The sequence below is a fragment of the Schistocerca cancellata genome, chromosome 6, assembly GCF_023864275.1.
Source record: "Schistocerca cancellata isolate TAMUIC-IGC-003103 chromosome 6, iqSchCanc2.1, whole genome shotgun sequence".
NCBI classification, from domain to species: domain Eukaryota; kingdom Metazoa; phylum Arthropoda; class Insecta; order Orthoptera; family Acrididae; genus Schistocerca; species Schistocerca cancellata.
In genome coordinates this window covers 603,728,618-603,755,874 of record NC_064631.1, presented here as the reverse complement: position 1 = coordinate 603,755,874, position 27,257 = coordinate 603,728,618, and the positions used below count along the sequence as shown (strand labels likewise).

Below are 27,257 nucleotides of genomic sequence, written 5' to 3'. Positions count from 1 at the left end.
TCGAGGGATCACGAATTTAGTATTGGAGGGCAGCGTGGAGGATAAAAATCGTAGAGGGAGACCAAGAGATGAATACACTAAACAGATTCAGAAGGATGTAGGTTGTAGTAGGCACTGGGAGATGAAAAAACTTGCACAGGATAGAGTAGCATGGAGAGCTGCATCAAACCAGTCTCAGGACTGAAGACCACAACAACAACAACATATTGTAGACTAGAACAATCTGTTTCAAAGGGCGGAGAAAGAGAGGGAAGCATGGATCAACCTCAGGGAGACGGCTAAAGGCGCGCTTAGCGCCCATCTAGCGAGGGCGCTGGATGCAGCGGAGATCCCAAACTGGAAAACGTGCGTCGAGTGGCGGCGGAAAAGGCGTCTCCAACGGCCAGCTGACGCGGGCTGCCTCTGCCTTACGGTATCGCCAGTCACCGCCGGCAGTGTTTCGCAAGCTGACACGCAACTGCGCCGACTGCAGAGCGGCGGGTGGGCGTGGCCACTCCGCTTGGAGCAGCGCTCTGCCACGTCTCGCCTTCCCCCTGCTGCACTCCGCGGCCTGCCTTCTTGCGGACACCACAAAGCAGAGGGGCCCCTGCGTGTCGGGCCTCCCTCGGGATGTGTTCTGCGATTAACGGCGCGTACGACAGTGATTGTGTCGTTCTCTTGCGGGCGTCCTTTGATTTCCCGAATAGAGGACTGTCTTCAGCAGCGTACCCACGTTCCTTATGAGAAGGGATGTTTCCTCACTGTACTTATTCCGAAAAGAAGGGTTCGAGATTAAGGTTCCACATCGAATCGATGAGAAGCAGACGCTCGGATTTTGGAAGGAGGGGAAGGAAATCGGCCGGACAATCCCCGCATTTACTTTGATCGTTTCAGGAGGACCGCAGAAAATCGAAGTATAGATAGCCGGACGGTGCTCGAATCTAAGCATTCCGAAATGCGAGTCCAGTATCTTATCACTGTGCCACTTTTCTCGGTTCTTATTCCGTATGATTCCTTCACTGTCTTAGGTTCAAAAATGGCTCTGAGCACTATGGGACTTAACATCTTAGGTCATGAGTCCCCTAGAACTTAGAACTACTTAAAGCTAACTAACCTAAGGACATCACACACATCCATGCCCGAGGCAGGATTCGAACCTGCGACCGTAGCGGTCTCACGGTTCCAAATTGACGCGCCTAGATCCGCTCGGCCACACTGGCCGGCCACTGTCTTAGGTTTGGGGTGCTAATCCGACTTGAAAACGTTGTGATCTCCTGGCGATTAGAGACGAGCGCAGTGCCCCACAGTTGGCGACGTTATTTCGTAGTAATTAACGTCACTGGAAGTCTGAGTGATTTTACCTTTGGAGTTCGAGCCATCACTCCCTTAAGTGAGCAAGGGACTTCCCAGATATCTCTCTTCACGTCAGCCCTCACTTAGTTCGGAGTGTTCGACAGTGCGCAACGCAACGCAGAGTTTAGGAGCGATCATTTTGCACACGCTTCACGGTCGTAATTTTTGGTCGGCCGAGATAGGTATAAGCTGTGTTTGTCTAGTTCTTCGATGTACTTTTGTAAAGACATTCGGTAGCTCATAAAAAGGAGAGTACCTTAATAACAAAGCATTTCATTCTTCACAGTGGATGTTCTAAACACGGCGTCTATGTTTGCAGGCACACTGCTGCTTCAGTTCTATTAAGCAACGCTTACGTGAGGGTGAACGTTGAGGATACACTGTTTGGTCTATTTTCGCCCGTTCACCGACTCCTTTTGCGAAAAGATTTACTGGAGCGTTGGTATATCTTACTCTCTGTTACTACGTATTTTCGCGAATTTTTATTAAATATCTTTCAGACGTGTATACTGCTGCATTAAAAAAGAAAAGAAAAAAATATGTTGCTTGAAAATCACGTAGATAATAAAATTACAGGCATTAAACCTGCAAAGTAATCGCTCCTTTGCATACTGTGATTTGTTCGAATCCTTTTACCGCCATATTGAGAGATTGTACATATTATGAGTGAGTACTTTACGAGGACGCGTTCAAACATGATCCACATTTTTTCAACAAAATCATTACAGGTGATGAGTCATGGTGCTATGGGTACGATCCAGAAAGTAAACAAGTCATCACAATTGAAGTCACCTGGCTCACCTCGACCAAAAAAAAAAAGCTCGACAAGTGAAATCGAATGTGAAAACGATGTTGATCTGTCTTTTTTTTTTTTTTTTTGACATCAAAGGGATCGTACACTCTGATTTTGTCCCTGAAAACCAGACAGTAAACCAACAATTCTATTTGGAGGTTATGAAACGGCTTCGCAGAAGTTTGTCGCGAAAACGTCCGGCTTTGTGGGATTCTGGCGTGTGGTTCCTGCATCACGACAACGCTCCCGCGCACACGGCTCTCAGCGTTCGCCAGTTTTTGGCCTCAGCGAAGACGACTACTGGTCCCGGCGGAGGTTCGAGTCCTCCCTCGGGCATGGGTGTGTGTGTTTGTCCTTAGAATAATTTAGGTTAAGTAGTGTGTAAGCTTAGGGACTGATGACCTTAGCAGTTAAGTCCCATAAGATTTGACACACATTTGAACATTTTTTGAAGACGACTACCTTTACCCACGCGCCCTATTCGCCGGATTTAGCACCCTCGGACTTCTTCCTATTCCCGAGGATGAAAAGAGACTTGAGAGGGAAGCGTTTTGCGGATGTAGAAGACGTAAAGCGCAATGTCATGAAAGTGCTAGCAGGTATCAAAGAGGACGAATTTAAAAGGTGCTTCGAACACTGGTATGAACGTTTGGACAAGTGTATTAATGCTAATGGAGAGTACTTCGAAGGAGATTAAGGTTCTATTTGAAAACAATATATGCTTTCTAGAAAGAAATTGCGGTTAATTTTGGGTCCCCCCTCGTACATGGGACGCTCTTCGTATTAGCGGCCATAAACCGCATGTTGGTTAACACTGGACTGAAATTTTCAGATCCTTCCGATGACTTATTTTTCGAAAAGTAGGTAATAGTGGTAAAGTGGGTGGCAATCTCAATGTTCAAGACTCCATCCCAAAGTGGGTTCTGCAATATTTTTCTAGTGAGCAGTGTTATTTCGCGTCTATAAGGTGCACTGTCTGAAATCTTTGGTAAAGCAGGGTGGGGTGGTTTACAAGGCAGAGGAACTGGCGTACCACTGGGTTGCGGCGGTGATCAAAAAACACTCTTTTTTACTACGTTCGAGAGAGAAAAAGAAAATTCCTGTCCGGTGGAAGAAGTACTCCCAGAGTGTCCACAGTTGGACGGCCGGGGAAACGACATCGGCTGCGCAATAGACGTACTGAGACGTGAGTCGCGCCGGTAACTGCAGATTGCACCCTGTCCCCGCACCGCACTGCAGTTCGCCTTCAGTCGACGTCTTATAAGCTGCGGCTACAGCGGCGAGATTCCAGCCGCCGTATGAATATTCAGCGGCACCGCCGTGTCCTCTGCGTGCAGTGGACACCTGTGCCCGCCGGAGAGTAATCCCGTACCTGAGAGTCTACACTACACGCGTGCGTGCGCGTGCGCGCCGGAGAGAGGAGAGGCTGTGCGTCACGCGTCCTTCGCGCTGGCTGGCGCAAGCCCGCAGCACCAGGCGCTCGGCGGTCGCTCTGTCCGTTTCTCAACGCTAGCGGAACACGATAAATACCCTCGCCCAGGTGCCGTTGCGCAACCTCTGTCCAGGCGCGACTCTTCTCCCAGCAGCTTCTGCTTCTGAAGCCTCGCCGTAGCTCGCGGCTTTCAGACTCGCGGTTTAGCGAATTACGCCGTCCGCATTCGTCCCGCTGCCTCGGTTACCGCCAGGCTGTCACTCAGCGACAGGTGGTGCACGGCCGGCCGGCGCGTCAAATCTTTAGCCGAGAGGGCGGTACCTCACCCCTTGATTCGCACTCTGACTCGAGGATCTTTTCAGATTTTTCTTCATTACTTTCTTATCTTCGGCAAGAGATGTAAAATTAGCTAATATCACGTCGATATCGAGATCATTAGAGACGACGACCTAACTCCCTTTGTCAGACATTATGGAGAAAATCAATCGAGGCCTTGTTTAAAGAAGTATCGTGAATCCTTAAACCCCGATCTTCCTGGCTTTCTTCTTTCAGACACGATTTGCCTCCGCATTTGGTAGTGTTAGGCTCTTGCTCTGCCCAAATATGCGACACTTCGTATTGCCCTCTTTTGTACGGATTTGAAGAACAATGTCATTATTTGCACTTAATTTTTCATCTGTAAATTATCAGCTCCATGAAGCTGACCTTCCATTTACCTTTGACGATCTATAACGAAGAAAAGAAAAGTACCCATAACGCTTCGTTGTTTGTAGGTAGTCCTCAGATACTTGCTTTCCAGAGCCGGATCTAACGACATCGATCTGACGAGGCATTCAGCTTGTCATCTGCCAGGGAACCATTGAGACGGAATAAAATTGAACGACCTTTCCCTCCCCTGTCGGTAACTCAGCTCTCAATGTTCAGTTTTCCGTGCATAGTTGTCGCATTCCACTCCCAATAGAGAAGCAAAAATGTGTATTTCGTCAGTGACATTTTAGTATGACAAACCTGAAACTGAAAAAGTCGGCTCAGCTAACTGATCCCGTTGGTGCTGACGGGTTCCACACAATTTTGCTAGAGCTGCAGAGCGACGCCGTACTCGCACTCATATTATCTTCGTCTGTGCCGCGAGGGAAGGGCAGAGATGACTTAATGAGTTATGTGTAGCCGGTCGGTATACATTAATGCAAAAAAAGGTTGTCACGCTGAATTGTGCGTAGTATACAATAGACGGTACACTGTAATTATTCATAACTTTACGCACCAACTTCCTACAGCTCGTTTAGTAGGTTAATAGCTGAACGTCAGGTAAATGCCTTGCGTGCTTTCTGGACGAGTGTTAGTGTGAAAGATGTTTTTGCGACGTATTCGTGATATGTACTGTTTTTCAGGTCTTTTTATCCTCGTGTTTCCGAAAAAAAGACAACAACATCGCTCAGGAAAACTCCAAACGAGAAGATGTGGCAAACATATATAGGATTAGACAATGGTTATAGTTACCTCTAGTTACGTCTACCATATGTTTCTCGACTTTCGTATCGTATAGTGACATTCGATCTAATCTCACAATATCTGCTTTGAAATGACTTGTTGCTTGTGTAATTAGACTATGTCTGCATTTCAGAACCAAAGGCAATCAGGCATAGCTGCGGATTACGCAACATTACCAAGCAGCGGGCCCCACCGGCTGCAGTAGTAGTGTCTCTCAGAAAGTATTTGCGCTGTTTGCGGGAGACATAGGCGAGATGCAACTAGCTGAATAAATTTCGCGATTTGTACAATTACAGCGGCAGTCGTGTGGCTTGTTCGCAGTTACGGAGTCCCGTGTTATGAAACACTGCACATTACGCTGGAAGGGAATACATTATAACGATCACCTTGTCCCTTGCCATTAGCTCTGTAAACAAGTCGGCTCGAAGTTAGCCAGGCAGGCAGCCGTTAATGCTCCTATTAAGTACACTGTCCCGCTTCCTTTCCGCTTATTTTCCATTCAGTGGGAGGCGATAACGTCCTGAGTTTATTTTCAATTAGAAGGTCACACGGGGAGCATCCGCGCAAGTTTACTGCCGGAGGTGGGAGCGGCGGCTGCGAGGGTCCGCGGCGGCGCTCGGGCCGCCTAGGCGAGCGCTCCCCGCCCCTCCCCGCGCCGTGTTTTCCTCTTAAAATCGCCGTTACCGGTTCCAGCAGCGCGCTCCAAGGCGAGCGAGGCCGCTCCGCGCGCAGCTGAAGCCTCCGCGACTGTCCTCTTCGGGGGGAAAAAAAAGAGCGGCGGAAAGATTCAGCCGCAGCTGTTGGCGTCGAGTGGCGGTAAGTGAACTGCCGGGCGGGTGTCGCTGGCCGGGGCAGGCAGCCGCGTAAGCACAAGGTGGACCTCCAAACCGCCAGTCTCTCGCAGCATATTTACCTCTTTTTTTTCTGTCGCGGCCAACTTTAAGAAAGAGAGCGAGGGCCAGAGACGCGATTCTCCGCAGGCTTCTGCACGGCACTGTCACTTCATTACTTAGAGAGTTGTGGAGAATCAGGCGAAAGGTACTCTGCGCGAGACAGCGTCTGAGGAGGCGTAGCTCGTTCGAACCCTGCCGGCTGTTAGCACTGTCGTCAACGGCATGTGGACGAACGCAAGAGGATTCCGTTTCGACAAACCGTGTTTTCAAGGTCCTCAATTACATAGCAGTCCCGTCAGCAGTGTCTTTTCGAGAGAAGTCCGCTACATCCTATTACTCGCACACCTGGCTCCATTTCGGTCCGTACTCACCATCATTCGATATTTGCAGTCGTCGGAAACATGGAAAGAAACAGCTCGGGAATACGCGAGAGCAGGACGGCTCCACTGGGAGAGGTGTATCTCTGAGTCGCAGTGTCGCCGAGGCGTACAGACGGGCACCGATTAACGGAGAAGTCATACTATTACGAACAGCACTTGCACTGGGCGGTTGGCACAGCAGATCTGGACATAACAACAAAGTGCGTCTCTGAAATTCCATTCTCTTTGAATTTCACGTTCCCGAAGCTTTGACCGACAAAGAAGAGGACACGTCCGAATAGGGCAAAGTAAAACATTAAACATTGTCTGGCTGCCCACTGCTAGCGACATCTGCTCTTTCGTTGTTGCGTGACTGACGTCTGAGTGGCTGCCCGCGGTGGCCGAGCGGTTCTAGGCGCTTCAGTCTGGAACCGCGCGACAGCTACGGTCGCAAGTTCGAATCCTGCCTCCGGCATGGATGTGTGTGATGTCCTTAGGTTAGTTAGGTTTAAGTAGTTCTAAGTTCTAGGGGACTGATGACCTCAGATGTTAAGTCCCATAGTTCTCAGAGCCATTTTAGGCATGTCTGAGTGGAACAGAAGGGTTAGTTGGCAGATAGGCGGGAAACTGTGCCAAGAGCCGAATTTTCATCAAAACTGTACTTCAGACTTGTCTCATTTGTAAAATTTTTGTACGATGTACTGTCTCGCTCTCCGTCTCTCTAACAAACTCTCTTCCCACCCCAACCCTGACCCTCTCTACCACACACACACACACACACACACACACACACACACACACACACACAAGTATGCACTCGAAAAGAAATAACAGAAATAATTGCCCCTGTTAGACCAGTTAGAAAAATCATGTTTGGTTTTTATATGTCGATATGGTGATTACATACGTGAACGGTCAACATATAGGGCGAGGACATTTAATCATCGATATCGCCAATGAGTTTCCCTGGCTGGAAGGACTGTAACAGGATCCACGCAGTCCCGTGAGGACATATGATCAGCTATTTGAAGGAGGAATAATGGCTCAGGTTCGAAAATCCGTCATTAATGGCCGGGATAACTGTGTGCCGGCCGCGTGAGCTTCTAATACTGTCGTTCGACGGCGTTACAGGGGACAGTGAAGCTTTGATCATTTGACGCCCGCAGATCTAATCAAGGACCATTAAATACTCTAGCTGAAACTCCTATTTCAAATAAAAGGAAGGAGCTAATGAGTTAATAGGCTTCTGGAAAGCGTGGTTTTCTTGAAAAGTAAGTCGTTTTATCAGCTTTGAATACTATCTATGAGTTATCCGCTTTGATGTGACGAATAGGATGAATAGACCTTCATCGAGGCGCGGATTCGAAACGGATACAACCACCTCCGCCCAAAGGGAAGTCTCGAGTTGACGTCAGCGGACCAGTTTACTGGTATCGGGCAGAAGGCATCGCGGCACAAAGAGTGTGTGGAGCGCGACGCGACACTGGACGCGGCTTTCATCAGGCCTGGACAGCGGGACTGGAGCGGCTGGAGACGGCGTCGCGTCGCGTCGCCTGAATCACACGGCCGCCGCATTAGCATGCCTGCAAGGCCGCCGGCCGCCGGCCGCTCCCCGCAGCTGCACACGGCCAGGCGCGCGCGCGCACACAGCCACACTCTGGCGCCTCCCGCCGTCTTCTGCTGCAGGCCTGCTCTCGCTCGCTCCTGTCTGCTGCTTCCTCCAGGTACGGCCCCACCCCCACTCTGCATCAACTCATCGACACCGAGCACTGACGAGCGTGGAAGGAAGAGCCAATCGCGAAGTCGATGGACTTCTTCCGGCACTCATTTGGGCTTACTTCTGAACAGACGTGAAAACCTAACTGGATATCAGGAAATTCCGTGTGAGTACGACGGTTTGAAGCTATAACAGCTACTCAGTACTCTGGAACTGACCCACGAACGTTTAGGGTGACATTAGGATCACACGATCTGTTACTTTTTGCCGCCCTTGGTGGCCGAGCGGTTCTGGGCGCTTCAGTTTGGAACCGGCGACCGCTACGGTCGCAGGTTCGAATCCTGCCTCGGGCATGGCTGTGTGTGATGTCCTTAGGTTTGTTAGGTTTAAGTAGTTCGAAGTTCTAGGGGACTGATGACCTCAGATGTTAAGTCCCATAGTGCTCAGAACCATATTTGTTACTTTCTCGGATTATTGACTGAGCTTCTGTTCAAATGGCTCTGAGCACTATGGGACTCAACATCTTAGGTCATAAGTCCCCTAGAACTCAGAACTACTTAAACCTAACTAACCTAAGGACATCACACACACCCATGCCCAAGGCAGGATTCGAACCTGCGACCGTAGCAGTCCCGCGGCTCCGGACTGCAGCGCCAGAACCGCTAGACCACCGCGGCCGGCTGAGCTTCTGTTGCAGTCTTTAATAGCCACTTTGTAAGTTAGCTGTGTGTAGAGAGCTGATGGCCGAACGGTTCTAGGCGCTTCAGTCTGGAACCGCGCGACCGCTACGGTCACAGGTTCGAATCCTGCCTCGGGCATGGCTGTGTGTGATGTCCTTAGGTTTGTTAGGTTTAAGTAGTTCGAAGTTCTAGGGGACTGATGACCTCAGATGTTAAGTCCCATAGTGCTCAGAGCCATTTGAACCATTTTGTGTGTAGAGAAGCCAGTGGAAGGCGGTGTTTGTGACGCAGAAGAGGCGAGCGCGCTTCCTTCAAATCAACGACAGGTCCGCAGCGTATCCGCCTTTGCAAAATGTTAGAACCTACGAGGCGCAGTGTGCAGAAACAGGCAAACAACAGATAAATCTACAAAACTTCCTGACCACTCGACTGCGTGCAGAATCACCGCAGTTACTTTACACGGAGAGAGAGAAAGAGACGCATGTATCTGGCAAAGAGAAGCCGCTGATGGAAACGATCACGAACTAACAAAAGTATTCTGAGTGGTGGTAGTGGCACTCATGAGGATGCGGTGCACTAACACACAGGGGAAAACAGACACCGTGCAATAGTTATTTAATACACGAGCAAGGTAAATGGACACTGAAGATGTTTATCCAATGACATACGACATGCTACTCGCTATTTCACCTACAGATGTTTATCCAATGACATACGACATGCTTCTCGCTATTTCACCTACATTTATTGACAGCAGAGCGCCACTGTTTGGCTTGGAGAAAACAGGCGTCTTGTTTTATAATTTCCACAAGAAATCACAGTTTAAATCCCGTATTTTTGCTGTTATGAACGGTTTCGGCCGAATTAAGCCATGTTTTGCTGGGAGTGATTAGAGACACCGTCCGAGCCAACACACACCAGCTGTTTTGACGCAGCTGTGTATTTGACACCAGCAGGTGTCTCAGTCCGGACGTAAACAGTCCTGACAATAAAAAGACGTGATCTAGACTGTGTTTCCTTCTCAAAATCTCTACTTATGTGTTGCACGGTAGAAAGATGCTGTACAGCTAATAATATAGCGTTAGCAGAACGGAACAAACTGACATGTCAAATATAGCAGAAAAAATGCAGGCAGATTAAATTCTAAAGCGAGTTTTCGGCATGTTGGTGCTGTGGATTAGTGACAGTGTCGTGAGTCACCACTTAGCCACAAGGACCAAGCCGACATCGGGTTTTTGCGGATTGATGAATGTCTTGTTGCGTTCAGACTACAGTAACAAATCTGGACAAAAGTACTCCCTCGTATGTATTTGCACTTTCAAACACGGAATCATTAAATACGAAAAGTAACCGAAAGGACGAGCATCTTTGTCGTAGAATGCCGCCAATTAAATATTATTTCGACAATATTGTAGATTTTTACACATGTCTTAACGAAAGATACCAATATCTGACAGTGACTAACGTGTGTATCTTCTGATGTGAGAAATTGACGGGAAAGGGAATGAAGATGGCAATATTAAAGGAGACTAGGACGGTAACCAAAGCCGCACTTGTCGACGATTTCAGACTAGAATAACTCAATGTTGTGTCGCTCCATCTGAAGAGGGCTGGGTTCCTAAATTTCCGGTAACGGTGCTCGCTGACTGAGCACCGTGGCGGGTTTACTATCCGTTCGTACACAACGAACGAATAGCCAAACGATCGATTAATATGCTGCTGGATTTTGCAGCGACAAGGAAGAAAATTTCGGCGTTGTATAGACAGTGAACTGATGCCAATATTTTTTTTTTGTCCGTAAGAAAAGCACAGTAAAGTAAATCAAGTAACGACTTTACTTGCAGAACGGTTTTGTTCGTACGACTGGCTGAAACAGTCGTGTTGGGTGTGTTTCGTTCCATTGCATAAACAGGCATACCGTGACTTGATCAGAACACTGTTTTGAAAGGTTTATCGCCAACAGAAATTCGTGTAAAGTTAGTGAAGATGTATCCGAGGACTGCTCCTTCATTTACAACAGTAAAGGTGATACGTGTGAACGGCGTACAAATACTGGAATATACTCTGTTAGGTGCTCGGAGATAGAAGAATGAATGAACTATCTGAAGCAATATTCGTATTAGAAGAAAAGTTATGGTGTTTCCCACTTGAAGAATGAATTATAAGAAACTCTCTGGTGTAAAATGGCTGATATATGGAAGTGAAACATAGACAATAAACAGTTTAGACAAGAAGAGAATAGCTTTTGAAATGTGGTGTTAAAGAGACGAATGCTGAGGATTAAATGGGTCGATCACGTAACAAATGACGAAGTACTGAATAAAACTGGGGAGAAAGAATTTGTGGCATAACCTGACCAGAAGACGAGATCGGTTGATAGGACATATTCTGAGACATCAAGGCATCGCCAAATTAGTATTGGAGGGACGTGTGGGGGATAAAAATCGTAGAGGAAGAGCAAGAGATGAATGAATACAGTAAGCAGTTTCAGAACGATGTAGGTTGCAGTAGTTAATGGGAGATGAAGAGACCCTGTATCAAACTAGTCTTTGGATTGGAGCCTACAACAACAACATTTGTTGAATGTTGACAAAAAGCAAATATGAAAACGGTGTTTTTTTGTTAGCAATGTGTAGACCCTTGACAAGAGATTCCATCCGATTTTTGCGCTGTTTTCTTGGTTTTGATGAGGCATAAGTCCTGCATCTGGTGCTGTTAACGCAACAGCAATCAAAGCTCTTGGTGGGAAGAGGTGCTCCTGAAGCAAAAAAAGGAAAGCTAATTGTCTGGAATGCAATATGGCTTCTTCCGCTAGATTACTTTGTAAAGTGAGTAGTACGTGAAAATTACTAGACCGGCCAAATGAAAGAGATACGCGACCAAAGGAAGTCGCAGGTGTCTTCCGAAGGCGTTACAGAATCGCACTTCGATGATGGAAATTGCTCCCTGAGAAATGTTGGACACAGTGATCCACAAGAGGATCACGTGGAAAATTAAGTGTATTTTTGACCTGAACAACACAATATTTCACTAGCACGCCAAGAAATTTTCACCTTGCCGTCTTAAAATTCTTAATAATGTGAGGGACGGCCGAGCGAACGCTTTAATAGCCCACACTCGGAGTGTGTAACCAGGATGCAAAGTGCGAATGTTTCCTCTCTTTTGCTTTAGGGCGAATTAGCTGAGGTCATAAGCGCCCTTGTCATGCCTTAAAATGGTCAATTACCGAATGAATTTGAAGTTGATAATACTCAGAGCCTAATGGACTGGAGTAAAGGGATAGCTAAAAATAATAACTTCTCCTTTCGGGAGGTTTGTCAAACGACTGAAAAGTAAATTTCCGCCGTAATGTTACTACGACGAATAAAAAGTAAAACACGACCTACAGCTCGTACTGTGTATGCTAAAATATCTGATAACGCGCATGGTAAACATACATTAAAACGTAAACGGTTATACAATCGGCATTGGGTCAGAAAATGGCGCACTGTCAGTGATTGGTTGCAGTAAGCACAGAGTGGTGTGGGATCTCCACTTAACAAATGACGGTGACTGAAACGACAGTGCCCAATAAGCTAAAAGTATCTCCACGCGACGAGAAGCGCGAGAGGAAGTCGTCCAAGCCTTTGGAAGGTGTTTAATTTCTCAGAGTTTGTTCGCATGTAGAGAAGACCAATGTTCATCCCATAATGGCACGATGTTTCTAGGTGCGGCAACACAGAAGGTGCAGAATAGTTAAAAGGCCTAGACAGTCGGACTGCAGCCTTAGCAGCAGCATCGGTAGCTTCATTCCTCGACATTCCGACGTGACTCGGGACCCTCGTGAACATCACGTTGGCTCCATCATGAGCGGGCGAGTGGAGGCATTGTTGGACTCGTTGTACTAAGGGGTACAGCGCACAGAAGCTCCGGAGGGCACTAAATGAATCGGAACATAACACACGATTGAGAACCCTATGTCGTTGTACGTACTTGGATGGCTAATAGTGGGCGGAAAGCTCTGCTGTAAAAATTGAGCCGGTATCTAAGGTGCGAATGTGTTGGGCAACTCTGCGTGCTCCGTAGATTCGGCACCCTGTCACTGACCCGGGGCTCTCGGGGGCGCCGCATTCTTGCAGCACGTCGATGTGTGTCGGCGCCTTGTGAGAGGAGGCAGGCGCCCCGCGAAGAAACAGCGCAATAGCGGATGAGGCGACGTCGGCTGCTGCGGTGCCCAAGGTGATCGGGGTTGACGCTCGCCAGCCCCGCCATGAATAATGGACCGCCCCGTGCCGCGGCTCATCTGCATATTCATTCAGCCCGGCCCAGCCGCGGACACGCCGTCTGCCACTTTCGGAGACGCCGGCGCCGCACGAAAAGAGGGGGAGGGGGGAGGGGAGGAAGAAAGTGAAACAGTGGTGAGACTCTAGGGCCCACAGTGGCCTAGCCGGACGGTAGTTTCTTTCGCTTTGCACAGTGCTCTTCAATTATTTTTTTTCTACCGTAATAATGCTAGCTGATCACTGCAGTTACAACTGAAAAAAAAGCATCGTCACCCATCATCTTTTATTACTTCATTTCGTCGAACTGTGTTTCGAGCTTTCGCCCAACTTCTTAATGAAGTTCCACAGAGTTTGTTGTTTTTTTTACTTGCTGGTTTTTTAAAGCTGTAGCTTTTCATTCGTGAAATAAAACACACAGCGAATGCAGCTCCGCAACTCAAATGCAAGTTACAGTAAGGTGAGGTAATTTCGCACTATACGTAATTTTGTAGTATTTTGTTATAGCTGCGATGATCCCATTCAGTGCAGTGTTTCGTGGTTTTGTCAACAGATGGCATGACAATGTCTTCTCGAGTAGAGAGCCTGTATACAGAGAGAGTAGCCATAGGTGAAGTTGCCCGTGATTGGTTGACTAGCTTTGGCAGAAAAAATGGCGCCAAACGTCTCTCGCGCTTCCTATGTTCGCCGTGCTTTTGAGTTGAAATGAAGTTCAGAGGCCTTTTGTTAACGATTAAAAGGTATTTGAATTATTGAGAAACTTGTTATGCGTTGTGCATGCATATTCGATTTAGTTGTATATCGTTTTTAGTACGTAATTAGCGTTTGCGATCTTAAATACGAGTTGAAATAATGAAGCGTTTTGTGATGAAGTCGGTAGGCCTACATGTTTGAAGTAAACACGTTAGTAATTGTACAGTATTGTTTTTGACATCTGTAATTCGTTCTGCAGACGTTCGTAAACGATGCCAGGTTGTGCGGCATTTGTTTGTTCCAATAGAGGCGAAGGTGGATTTCGCATGTTAGCATTTCCACGCAATGAAGAAAGACGAAAGCAGTGGGCAGTCGCTTTCAACAGGGCTGACATAAATCAAACAGGAGCCTTGTGGAAACCAACCAAGTACTCTAATTTATGCGAAGTAAGTCGGTTTTGCTTTTTACTACATACAAAACAACTTGAAATATACATAGTTAAATTTGAAAACAGACCTGTAAATTGGCTGTGTGAAAATTATTATAACACATTATTCTTATAAACAAAGACATTTAACGAATGATTTCGCCATATTGTCTTGTGCTGTTGTTTCGGTGAGTGTGTACTCCACTACTCCACTACTGGCCATTCAAAAGTCCCGCCCGCAGTTTGGCAGAAAAATGGCCGCCGTATCGTCCGGTTGGCCCCTCTCTCCCTATACAGGCTCTCTATTCTCGAGTAGCACTACAGCTTCGATCTCCCGCATGCGCTGCTTAAACAAGTTATAGTCGTGTGTTTCAACGAGCGAGAAATGTTTTTTTAAAATTATATACGGTAGGTCACTGTGAGACTTATAGTGATACATAAGTAATTTGGTTTATTTATTTTGTGAAATATGTGACGACAGGGACCTTAGGAATTCAACAGTTAGCGTTATAATCGGACTCCATTTTGGGTTACTCACTTGGTTGACTCTCAACGTTCCTCTCATATAAGTTCTACAATTTTCTGCAAGACATTTGTAGCAAATATTATTGGAGACAAGTATTTCACACACATAACTGACGTGAAGATAGAAACACAATGCTCTTTTTGCTTCATACCCTGCCGCGAAAGCTGCCAAAAACAACCGACTAAGGAAGCTGTCTAGATCTGTACCACTGTTGTGAACATTCAAGTTCTGAAAATGAGGATTGGTGCAGTAGGATGAATGAAACTTTGTGTTGCGAAGTTACCTTTCCGCTACTACAGAATAACTTTACCTATTGCAAAATTACCTTCCTGTGTATGCTTCAAGGTTATGTACAGTTACCAACAGTGCCAATAATAACAATATATTAATATGTTTATAAAGTGTGCCTCGCACACGTAATTACGTAATAAAAGTAATTGCTAAATTTTTCGTTATTTTGCTCTAATAAAACAATACATTTTTTGAAAATACTACGAAATTACCCTCCTTACCTTACCCTATTTCCCTGACGTCTTAACACATATCCTATCATCCTGTCTCTTCTTCGTGTCAGTGTTTTCCATATGTTTCTTTCTTCGCCGATTCTGCGGAGAACCTCCTCATTCCTTACCTTATCAGCCCACCTAGTTTTCAACATTCTTGTGTATCAAATAGCTGGTATCATGGGAAGTACCTGTGCCACGCGCACAGCATGGATATGGATGTAGAACTACGTATTATATACTTCATTGTGGAAGTTGGCATTATGTGCAAATACTACCACGAAGACTTTCACGGATGGTGTTAACTTCCGTCTAACTTTGCGGACTGAGAGCCCGTGGTCGATGTATAAAACTATTTGCTACACTTTCGCCTCAGTTGCCTGTCCTTACTCTGACGACGTCTGCCGCAGACGGGGACGAAACTTTGGTAAATAGTTTTATACATCGATCGTGACCTCTCTACCCACAATTTTTAACTGCAGCATTATGTACAGAACTATGCTAATTACAGCTTACATGTAACATCGAATTAGATGTGACTGAAGTGACAAGAGTAATGAAAGGCTGGAGTGGTAAAAGAACAATTACAGTGGACGTGCCTTGTGCCGTCTAAAATATTACTTTCATTTTCTTTTTAGAGTGCTGTCACCCGTCATTACTCCATTGACAGAATTAGTCGAATCCCGTTATTCACAGCGCAGTCATGAAATTTCTTCTAGATTTCAATAATATTTCTACATTTCACTGAATAAAGTTAAATATCATAGCGGCACTAGGCGCTTTCGCTACTGGCCTAATACAAAATACACCAAAGAAGTACATTTTCAGGTTTTCATTTTTTATTTATGTTTTTATTTATTTATTCCTTTTTTGAATTCCGTGCTTACGACAGCAAGGGAGCCTTTTCTCAGCCAAATAGCCAAGGAATCTGGGAGTGAGGCAAATGAATTCCCAGCTGGGAATATTTTGGAATTACTTATCATAGATTTTTACGCATTTGAAAAATTAAGTGTGAGAGATTTTTAAGAAAAAAAGTGCTGTAAGTAAAGTCACCTATTCAGCTATGGACGCAACTCTTTGTAAATACTGTGTTACACGTGTTGTCTTCTGTTACTCTGTTGTGAGCATAAGGATACAAAATTTATAGGCCCTACTCAAAATCACGAATAACGTTTTCTGCCCAGTAATAGTGTAGTGTTCTGAAACGTCTCAGCGTTGTGGGAACAACTTGATAAACAATTACTGTTTTTTCTCATTAGACCAGAACAGGGTAGTAACTGCTTACAATACCTGTTATCTAAAACTGCTGTCACCATTTTAATGGTTTTTGAATTTTTTAATACTTCTTGTCATTTCTTTGATACCTGTGTTCTTTTTTTAGCAGATCTGCGTACATTAGACGACAAAAGCAGTCGTTCAGATCAAACGATGGGATGAAAATTCATCTGACTGTTTATATTGGCGTACAGGTGCCGTGTGGGGGTCGGTTCCGTGCTCAGGGCAGCGCGCAGACCGGTGGAGAGCTCCGACACAGTGCGGGTCTCCTTCGCAACAGTTAACCGCGCCGCGGCCCGGAGTCTGAGGTTTGAGGCCGCAAGCCTGTGGTGGTTCGCTTTCGGCGCCGTAAACGCAACGCTAGTTACGAAACTCTGTACGCGCGCGAGCGAAAGAAATCAGCTTTCGCGAAACAGGTGTTCCAGAATATTACTTAGTGGCGGCAGCCGGTCGATAAATATCGATACCCGAGGAGAAGCGAGTTTCTCTTCCGTGACGTTGTTTCTCCAGAAGACAAGTAACCGCACAACCGGAGAGATGTTGCGTTAATTCGTCACGCTCAGCTGGTGACCGAAGCAGTAACGTAAAGAACGATTGTGTACCAGAATGGTGCAGTATCACTCGTCATCTGAGCTTCTTAATTTTTTCAGAGATATCTCGAACAAAGTAAGAAGCAGCTAGTAAAAAGATTATGGAGTTCGATAAAGTTACTCGGAGAACGTAATTTCGTTAACTGTATAACTAAGTTAGCCCGCATACATCATTTCTCACTGGTTATCGCCTTGCTCGTACCTTTGAATCCTCTCATTGATACTGCGGCTGTTTCTTTGCAGAGATTTCAGTTACAGTTACTTCAGTCAATTAACGCGTTTGCTAATCCGAAAGTCGAGCTAATTCCTCGTAACTACACGGCAATCTGAACTGAATTTCTTCAACGATCGCCATATTCCTTGGCAATATCGAGGAATAATCGCACCTTTCCTGTTCTCCACTCCAGCAAACTTGACAAGTATATTTACGAAGAAGATTTGGCTTTTCCGTATTTCACAGAAATTATGAGCCGAAATGTGTTGATCTTTCTGTACTTTTGCGCCTAGTGAGTATACTGGTCGAACGATTTTGATTCTATTGGATGTAATACTGATATCAATTTAAGGCGCCCATTCAGATAATTCTGCGTAGCTGGCCAGGGTCGGTATACAGTATACGGTAATGAGAAAATGGAGAAATACGCACAACACAGGTTATACGAGAAGTTGACACTTAAGTAGGCTAAACCATTGTGTTAGTTTTATCAAGAGGGAACTACGACAAATTTTGAAAGCCAGCAGGGAACCAACCAACTCCTAAAACGTCCGAGATCGAGAAAGCCCAATGATAAATAGTCTAGAACGTGTAAATAGTGTTTTTTTTTCCATCAAGATGTGAAACATGCGACTGCGGCGTGTTTAATTTCTGTTCCAGTCTTCGTTCACTGTGCTTGTATTTATTTCGACGGAACTTATATTTAACAATTTTATTTGAAGAATAGAAATAACCAGCCGTCAGCAGCACAAATTTTGTTATTAAACTGCTGCAGCTGACGAATGATTATTTCTGTTCTTTAAACGAGCTTCACAGTTGCTGACCGACAGCCACGAATAAAATTTTAACCATTTTATTCTGAAGTACCGAAAAAAATTTTAACTACTGGCTGTTGCGGAGAATTCTTGTGATGCAGTCAGCTGAGTGATACACTGAGCACGACGTGTGACAGGCGCGCCACCCAAAGATGAGCCGTGGCTAAATTCTAGCAACGATCCGTGTAATCACCTTCTTTAAGCGATCGAGGGCAGAGTCTCATACATTTCCGCTGCTGAGGCGAGTCAGGAAGCGACCGCTATTCAGACCATGAGTACACCATCCTGAAGACTGCGGAAGGGAGGACCCCGTTCGTACAGGGGCAGCCGGAGTTTCCGTTCTGCTTACTGTCGAATTTATAGCCTTTGCGTGTCGGTTATTGCTTGCCGAGGCTCGCGAGATTCTACATCCACATCTGCAATGTCGAGACCAGTGTGAAGTTCATCTCAGAGGGCACTTCCCACTGTATCAGTTATTACGGCTTCTTTCCGTCCCATTCACGTATGGAGCGTGGTAAAAGATAACTGCTTAAACGCCTTTGTGCTCATTGTTATTAATTGAAACTTTTTAAGTTTTCTCGGGATAGTTTGCGTGTTCTTCAACCGTTTGCCAAGTCAGGTTCTTCAATACGTCCGTGACACTCTTTCATGCGTGAAACCAGCTTGAGACCATTCGTGCTACCCACCTCTCCTTTATATAATATTACCCCATGTTAGTCCTATTTCGTACGCGTTCACTACAGTACAACAGTATTATGTGACTGTTCACTTAATATCGCTACACATATTATAACCAGGTATTTGTATGAGATGACCGATTCCAGACAGTAATGGCCGCTATCGACAGGGGATCTCAAGTTGATTCCGTATTTCTAGATTTCCACAAAAGCGACTTCTAATCAAGCTGCGGGCCTATGGGGTATCGTCTCAGTTGTGCGACTGGATTCGTGATTTCCTGTCGGGAAGGTCGCAGTTCGTAGTAATAGACGGCAAATCATGGAGTAAAACTGAAGTGATATCAGGTGTTCCCCAGGGAAGCGTCCTGGGACCTCTGCTGTTCCTGATCTGTATAAATGACCTGGGTGACAATCTGACCAGTTCTCTTAGGTTGTTCGCAGATGATGCTGTAATTTACCGTCTAGTAAGGTCATCCGAAGACCAGTATCAGCTGCAAAGCGATTTAGAAAAGATTGCTATATGGTGTGGGGAAGGCGAGCCAAAGGTTGCGTTTCATTGGCAGGACACTTAGAAGATGCAACAAGTCCAAGCTTACACTACATTCGTTCGTTCATCCTCTGTTAGAATATTGCTGCGCGGTGTGGGATCCTTACCAGGTGGGATTGACGGAGGACATCGAAAGGGTGCAAAAAAGGGCAGCTCGTTGTGTGTTATCACGTAATAGGGGAGACAGTGTGGCAGATATGATATGCGAGTTGGGTTGTAAGTCATTAAAGCAAAGACGTTTTTCGTCGTGGCGACATCTATTTACGAAATTTCAGTCACCAACTTTCTCTTCCGAAAGCGAAAATATTTTTTTTGAGCCCAACCTACATAGATAGGAATGATCATCAAAATAAAATAAGAGAAATCAGAGCTCGAACAGAAAGATTTAGGTGTTCGTTTTTCCCTCGCGCTGTTCGGGTGTGGAATGGTAGAGAGATAGTATGATTGTGGTTCGATGAACCCTCTGCCAAGCACTTAAATGTGAATTGCAGAGTAATCATGTAGATGTAGACTTGTGATTCAGTGACTTTGTAGTCAAAGTACACTATGTGTTTTCGTTTTGAGAGCGACACGATTTCACGTTTCTGAGCATTTAAAGGATATTGTCAAATCTCTGATTTGAGAAAAAATCAGCATTGAGGCTTCCCGACATTTGTGGCTGGACTGTAGGAAATCCAGAGAAAAGCGAAAGCTGGTTTCAGCGACTCTGGTGTGTGTCCGCAGAGCCGTGGTACGGACCCACTTGCGCAGACACACTTTACGGGCCTCGAAATAAGCGCGCGCCTTTTATTCGCAGCGCGGAACAGTGGCTGCGGCTCGCGTAAAAGCGGAGTAATGCCCGCACGTGGCTTTTTAATGTGTGTCGCCACGCGGCCGCCGTCGTATCGGAGCCTCAGTAAAAACGCTGCGCCCGCCAGCCTCCGTGCAGCGGCAGCGGGGCGTCTCACACTGCAGCGCGCGGCGTAATTAATGCGCAGAAAGAGTGCGGGAAAACGAGTCGCCAGAAAGCTATTCCACGGTGATTAATGTCGGAGGGGGACGCAAGAACAGGACCTGCCGTCTCCAGGCGTATCTGCAGCGGTGTCTGGACAGCCGTCAGCCGAGCCCAATTAATTTCCACGTCGGAAATCTGCCCGTTGCCTCCCTGTCACAGCCGTGTACGTCGTTTCCGTGCGACAAACACTACTGCCTCACAGTCACGTTCAATTTTTGTACACCATTCTGTCAGACTTGTTGGCAACACGCTAGTTCAGAAGAAAGGAAGATCAGGTCAGTACAGAGGGAGTACATGAGCGTGTCGGAAAGTTCAAAATTCAAATGGTTCTGAGCACTATGGGACTCAACTTCTGAGGTCATTAGTCCCCTAGAACTTAGAACTAGTTAAACCTAACTAACCTAAGGACATCACAAACATCCATGCCCGAGGCAGGATTCGAACCTGCGACCGTAACGGTCTTGCGGTTCCAGACTGCAGCGCCTTTAACCGCACGGCCACTCCGGCCGGCGTGTCGGAAAGGAGTCGGTGCGAAAAGGTGTTATTCCGACATCTACCTTATGCGTACACAAACTGGAAAAAAACTGCTAACAGTCATTCAGCAAAGGGACACAACGTAAGTGAAATAGCATGCGACGCACTGAGCTGCGAGGTACGACCCGCAGACGTCGCGCAGGACTGGCAGTTATCCCTGAACGTAAATAAACATAACGTATTGTGCGTCAACAGGCGCATTGATACGTTACTGTTCCACTGGAAACAGTGAAGACAGTAAAACTGTTGCCGGCGGGAGTGGCCGTGCGGTTCTAGGCGCTACAGTCTGGAACCGAGCGACCGATCCCGGTCGCAGGTTCGAATCCTGCCTCGGGCATGGATGTGTGTGCTGTCCTTAGGTTAGTTAGGTTTAAGTAGTCCTAGGTTCTAGGCGAGTGATGACCTCAGAAGTTAAGTTTCATAGTGCTCAGAGCCATTTGAACCAAGTAAAACTCTTAGGAGCAACCGCTCAGGCGACCTAAAGTGGAAAAACCACATACCAGTTGTAGGAAAAGCAGATGTCAAACTGAGTATCATGAGAAGAATCTCAAGGAAATGAAATTCATCCGCGAAAGTAGTGGCGTACAAGAATCTTGTTCGACCGGTTCTTGAGTACTTTTCATTAGTCTGAGCCCTTGCCGAATCGGTTTAACAGAAAAGTAGAGAAGATCCTAAGAGGAGCGTTACGTTTCGTCGTGGGGTCATTTAAAAGCGCAAGACCGTTGCGGAGATGCACAACAGACTCCAGTGTGAGTCACTGCAAGAGAAGCTTTATGTATGACGGATAAAGTTACGCCGAAGTTTCGAGAGCGTACGTTCGAAAAAGAGTCGACAATGTCTGGCGAAATGACCACAACGAAAACGTCGGAGAAATTAGAACTCATACGGAAGTGTATCGACAGTTTTTATTTCCACGCTCCATTCGTGAATGGGACGGGAATGGGGGCAGTGATGGTACAAGAGTTACCTTCCGCCACACACCGTAAAATGGTCTGCGAAGTATAGACGTAGCTATGTTGATACCAACTGTGCAGACGTTGGGTCTACAAGGGCGCAACGCAGTAGCGAAACACAGGCAAGCAGCGAACACCTATCCACTGCATTTGACGGTGGATTAGTCCAGAAGCTAAATACAAACGTGTCTCTCAATTGAAAATGTAACCGAGGGCTAAATCATGACTACGTCGATAGATAGCAATGAGACATAGTAGCTATAGCGAATGGAAATGGGCGGATTGTGCCAAACAAGATGATTCTGCCTGGAGGGCAAACAGGACTATAAGCAGAACACGCAGGAGGTGAAATTGCTGGTAGTAATGCGACGAAACCAAAGTCTCGTCACGTACGACAAAATTACGCGAACTAAACAGAGGCTGCAATAATGACTAATTTTTTCTGCTTCCACTTTCAGAAATTCGCACCAGATGTACGCTTTCAGTCATACGTAAAAGAACGTTCACTCGACAAGTTGCAGAGATTACATCAGCCCAGAGAGGTAAATGTGAATGTCGTTAAAGCGGAACTTAAAAAATTCGCAAAGATGTCTGGAATTAAAAGTCACAGTTAAACGGAAGACCTATAAAACGATATTTTGTATCGTTCAGTGTCATTCATTTCGTACACAGAATAATCAAAAAAGCCTGATCTATTCAACGCTCGCGTATTACCGCAATTTTTTGTGATTTATTCAGTTCTGAGTGGCTTGAGTAATATAAGCAAAACGAAGACAAGAAGCAACATATTCGTTCAGACAGAAGGAGCCGTACACTCGACAACTTCCTAAAAGCCAAAGTTTTCTTAAGTACTGTGTTGAAATATAAATGCATTTTAGAAATCGTAATGCTAACACACCAGGAGCTAGAATGTTAACTTCCTGCATGTTGCATTAGTTGCCATCCGATGTCGCTTTACTCAAATGATTTCTGAATCATTAAATAACAATTAACTGACATGACCTACACTCTCTTTCGGCGTGACGAACTATCCGGCGGATTGAAATCGAATGGTCTTTCCATAACAGCATACATAACTGTTGTTAGCGCTGTTGTTTACTCCAAAGGATTCACCACCAGCATGCGAGAGCTGAGGCCACAAGAGTCAGTTTGCAGTCACTTTTTTGCTCTTGCGAATCTCTTCGGGGTGACCATAATCCCGAAGTGAGGTTTCTTGATCCAATAACGGGGTGTTATCTCCACGGCGTCCGCTGCTGCCACCTAGCGGGACCGACTGCAACCGGGTGGTGACGTCACTCGATTTGAGCGTCACTGAACTCGCATCGAAGGTGGGGGCAGGGGGCGTTGCCTGAGTTTCACTGGGAGGCAACAAGCCACGGGAGAAAAACTTATTCTCCTGACAGCACCTGCCGTTCAGACTGATTTTCTTCGTTACCAAGTGCGAGGGATTTCTGTGCCGGTGCTTTCTACTGACATCCCTTTTACCGTTTCTTCACGTAACTTTTTCCCTCGGTTGCAACACTCTGTGTAGAGACAACTGGCCCTAGCAAGCCGGTTATACATCTCTTCCTGACAATACTAGCACAGATAGACGGGAAGCATTGTCAGGGGTTATTTTTGACGTATTATTAAAATTATGATGTATTACGGAACAAACATGGATTAGATTGATGCGATCGCTAATTTTCTGCCTGAAAGAAACACGGATTAGTTTACGTGGAAGGCTGCTCACAGGTTAGCGCGTATCGGCAGTGGCGAAGGCTGAGCTTTCGGCAGCTGCCGCTGGGAAGCGCTGCGGTCGCGTTACCGAGCGAGATAAAGACAGAATGCGGTTGTGCGAGAGAGACGCGCACGGGAAGACTGAGATAGCCCGCAATGACGTCACCCCGCCGGATCAATTCCCTGATGCGCCCGCATGACGTCACGTGGCGCATGGGCGTGGATTGACGTCACGAGTGACGCAAGCAATTACGGGATCTCCCGTAAAGTGTTCGCGGCGCCTGCGGCGAAAAAAAAGAGGAGGCGGCAGGGGAAGATGGAGCGTCGGGGTTACGTCAGCGGCAGCGCGTCACAGCCGGGCCACGTGAGGACACGCTGCGTTCGGCCAGCGTCGCGCGGAAAATAACGCACGGGAAACGAAAATGCGCCGGCGTATTTATAAACACGAGGCGGCCGTCGGCGTGCCGGAGCGAGCGGACAGGAAGCCCACGGGTCGAAAAAAAGTTTCGGTAACACCGGCAGCGGACGATTGAGATCGCCAAGCGGTTTTTGTTGGCCGGCGAAACAATTCGTTTGGTGGGTCCCCTTCAGTCAAGACGGTCGTCAGTCATCCGGAGGGCGGGCGGCGCGACAGCTTTTCTTGGCGCCGGCCGGGCGTGTGGTACCGGTTCTGTCGCTCCTCCTCCACCATCACCAGACCGGCACTGCCACCACCACCGACACCAGCACGGTCCACTACACTTTCTCTCCGCGCGGCGTCGCCACTGTACCGTTAAGGCTGGCGGCGGGCGGCGTCTGCCCAGCTGCAGTACACTTCTGGCCTCCGAGCCGAGAACAGGCACTTTCTAATCGCTCAAAAAACAGCTCCGAATGAATCCACTCGGTGACAGTGTCGGCACACTCGACGAATGATCAATAAACGATAGTCCCAAACAAAAACCTCCTTTATCGTCTACACCTCTTAATAAAGTAATATTTACAGCCCAATCTGAGAGGCATACGTGCGGTTAAAGCGGATTTACTGACATTTTAGCAGCAGTGAGCTCGTGTTGTGATACACCGGATTCTCGGCCCTGTTCATGCTGGGTGTGTTTGTTAGTTAGCACAAGGTGCTCTGGACGTGAAACGGGAGTGGTCAGTGCACAGGTGTATGTTAGTGTTTCCTTTTCTCACTCAGCAAGCAAAGACAGAGAGAGAGACAGACAGAGAGAGCAAAACAAAAACCATTTCTGTACATGGGCCAGACTTACTAAAGAACGCTGCAGCGTTGATGTCGTGGACACCTTGCTGACTGTTGTTGTTGCTGTCGTAGCATTTGCTGTGGTGGGAGCACGTTGTCGTTCGCATGTCTTCCGAGCATCATCCTGACCGAGATATCCCCCCACACCCCGGGCACTGTCGCACGGAACAGTACGTGGTAGCGTTATCCGACATAGGACAGAACCGGCATAGGCCGCAACGGCTACGTTTGTGTGTTTCTGGCTGGGCTGGGAGGTCTGAGGGGTGGTGTTTCTGTCACAGCACTTTCACTGTCGGGGCAGGTCGCGCCGCCGCGAACCGGCGGCAAGGCGGCTCACCACCCACCTGGCGGCGACGGCGAAGTCGGCTCCGGGGGCGGCGGCGGCGGCGTAGGCGCCGGGGGCGGAGACGCTCGTGGGGGCGGAGACGGCGGCTGTGGAGACTGCTGCTGTTCCGACTGCTCCAGCACGCTGCACTCTGCCTGTCGCGTCGCGTTCGCCTCTCACTCACTGCCGGTGCGATCCGCCGTGGCTGACTGTCCAGTTGCGGCGCGGCTGGCTAGTAACTGTGTCCCTCTGTGGGTGCACCGCTGTACGGCAGCGCGCGTCCGCACCGTGACAAGTATCGCACGAGACTGGCTCTCGCACCGGCCCTCTAACCCTATTATAAAACACCGCCTTCAGAGACCGGCCCGTGACGTCAGACGCTGTGTGACGTAACGGCCGGCGGGGAAGTGAGCCGTAGCAGCTGAGGGATCGAAGCGGCGCCGCTATTGGCCGGCCGCGCCGTCATCACGGCAGCGTCACTGCAGTGACGTCAGACCAGACAGAGAGCGCGCGCTCGGTGGAGGGGCGGTCCCCACCCCGGGAGCCCGCGCCGCCCACCTGCCCCCTCCACTGCCCAGCCCCCACCATCTGGCCGGGCGGAGGACAGACGGATGCGGTCGATAGCGGGAGCTGGCCGCGGCTTGCGTTAGCGCGCGGGAAAAGGGGCACTCCCTGCCGTACTATCCCAATGGGTACTAAACGACGCTCAAATTGCTTAGTAGCGGCTGTGATTTTTCTCAATTTATGGCTCGCGGTACCGCCGTCATTTCCGTCCGGGAACGAGAGGCGCCAAGTCAGCGTCGTGACGCTGTCCTGCGCTGCGGATTAGAAACGAGAGAGTGCACGGCGGATATTGCCGTGAAAATGTAAAAAACAGTTGTCACTCGTGTGGTTCCTCAAGTGTTGTCTTGTGTATTTGCTTAGGCAAACAGTGTGATTGTGACATTTGTCCGCGTATGGATGTTTGCATGCTTGTCAGTGTGTCTGTTTGTTCGCAAAAAATATATGCGAAAACTGCATTCCTGGATGTATGGATGTAACTGTATCGTTGTGTAAGTGTTGCTGCATGCGACGGGAGTGCCTGCGGAATGTTTGTTGAGAGTTGCTTAGTTTGGTCTTACGGAGACAGTAAATAGACAGATTAAACTGCCACATCTCCACTACACAGCTATTTCCGCTTATTTTTTTTTTTATATTTGTGCACATATTGATATTCTTAGCGTATGAAAATGAGATGTAGTCTGAGGCAGCGATTTGCTATTTTGGTGCAGGTTTCTGTTCAAGCTTCTAGATACACAGAACCTGGCACCTTTGCACTTATACGACGTCACGGAATTTTAGGGCAATGCCGTGGGCCAATTTAAAAGTGACTACAACATATACTAACTGAAAGGTGCGCACTCTTCTATAGGTTCAAATTTTGATAAGACTCGCACACAAGAGAAAAAAAAATAGAGAAACGATGCGCTATATTTATAGATTTTCAAATCAAACTAGTTTATCTTTGCCGTACACTTCTGTTATTCATCACAGAAGAATAGCGTTGCCCTTTCCGTTAGAATATTGCGCACAAATGCCCTCACTGCTATTACAGCAAACTTCTCGATCCCTATGTTAGTTAAAAAAAAATTGTACCGATATTTGTGAACTGTATGTGCAGTGAGTCATCAGTGACTACTTGTTTTTTTGCAGGTGATCCCTGGCAGAGAGAAAAGATAAATAAATAATTGTATTTCGTATTCCAGGAGACCACAAGTCGGAATCCGGACTTTTTCTCAGAGACTGTGTCCCATGGATATATGAAAATATCCATTGCAAAATGACTATAAGGGAAAAACAATTCCTGCCTTGTAACAATCCTAGGAAAATACATTGGCACAGTAGTTACCGACACCTGATGAGAAATTAAGCCCATGAAGCAGCTTCATAGCGCATGGAGTCTGCTTTCATCCGCTACATTTCGTACGAACACTACACTTAAAACATTTAGAACAATGCCATCTGTATTCTGTACTAGCTGCCATGTTTTTTTCGTGTTTGCGTTAAAAGACGTCACTGCAGGATATTCCTGACTTTGGGTTCCGTTTGCAGTCCCAATTCAGTATCTGTGCGGTATGTCGCAATTGGACAGTGAGCACCTCGCAGAGACGAGCAGTTGAAGGTTACTTTCCAACGGGACTGCAAACGTCCACAGGAAGTCAGAATAAAAGTTGGGCAACTCATCAGCGTACATTCGAAATGTAGCACAGGCGTAGCAGTTAACAGTTAA

General features: G+C 47.1%; 1 protein-coding gene across 1 annotated transcript in view; it reads right to left on the bottom strand.

Annotated features, from left to right (window-relative positions):
* LOC126191075 (probable nuclear hormone receptor HR38) overlaps positions 1-25,287 on the bottom strand; it is an 80,614-nt gene extending 55,327 nt beyond the window's left edge. Inside the window, exon 1 of the mRNA XM_049931794.1 lies at positions 24,674-25,287. Within this exon, the coding sequence (XP_049787751.1) occupies positions 24,674-24,770 (97 nt within the window). The 5' untranslated portion in view covers positions 24,771-25,287. The remainder of the gene's footprint in view (positions 1-24,673) is intronic.
* Positions 25,288-27,257: the final 1,970 nt, after the last annotated feature.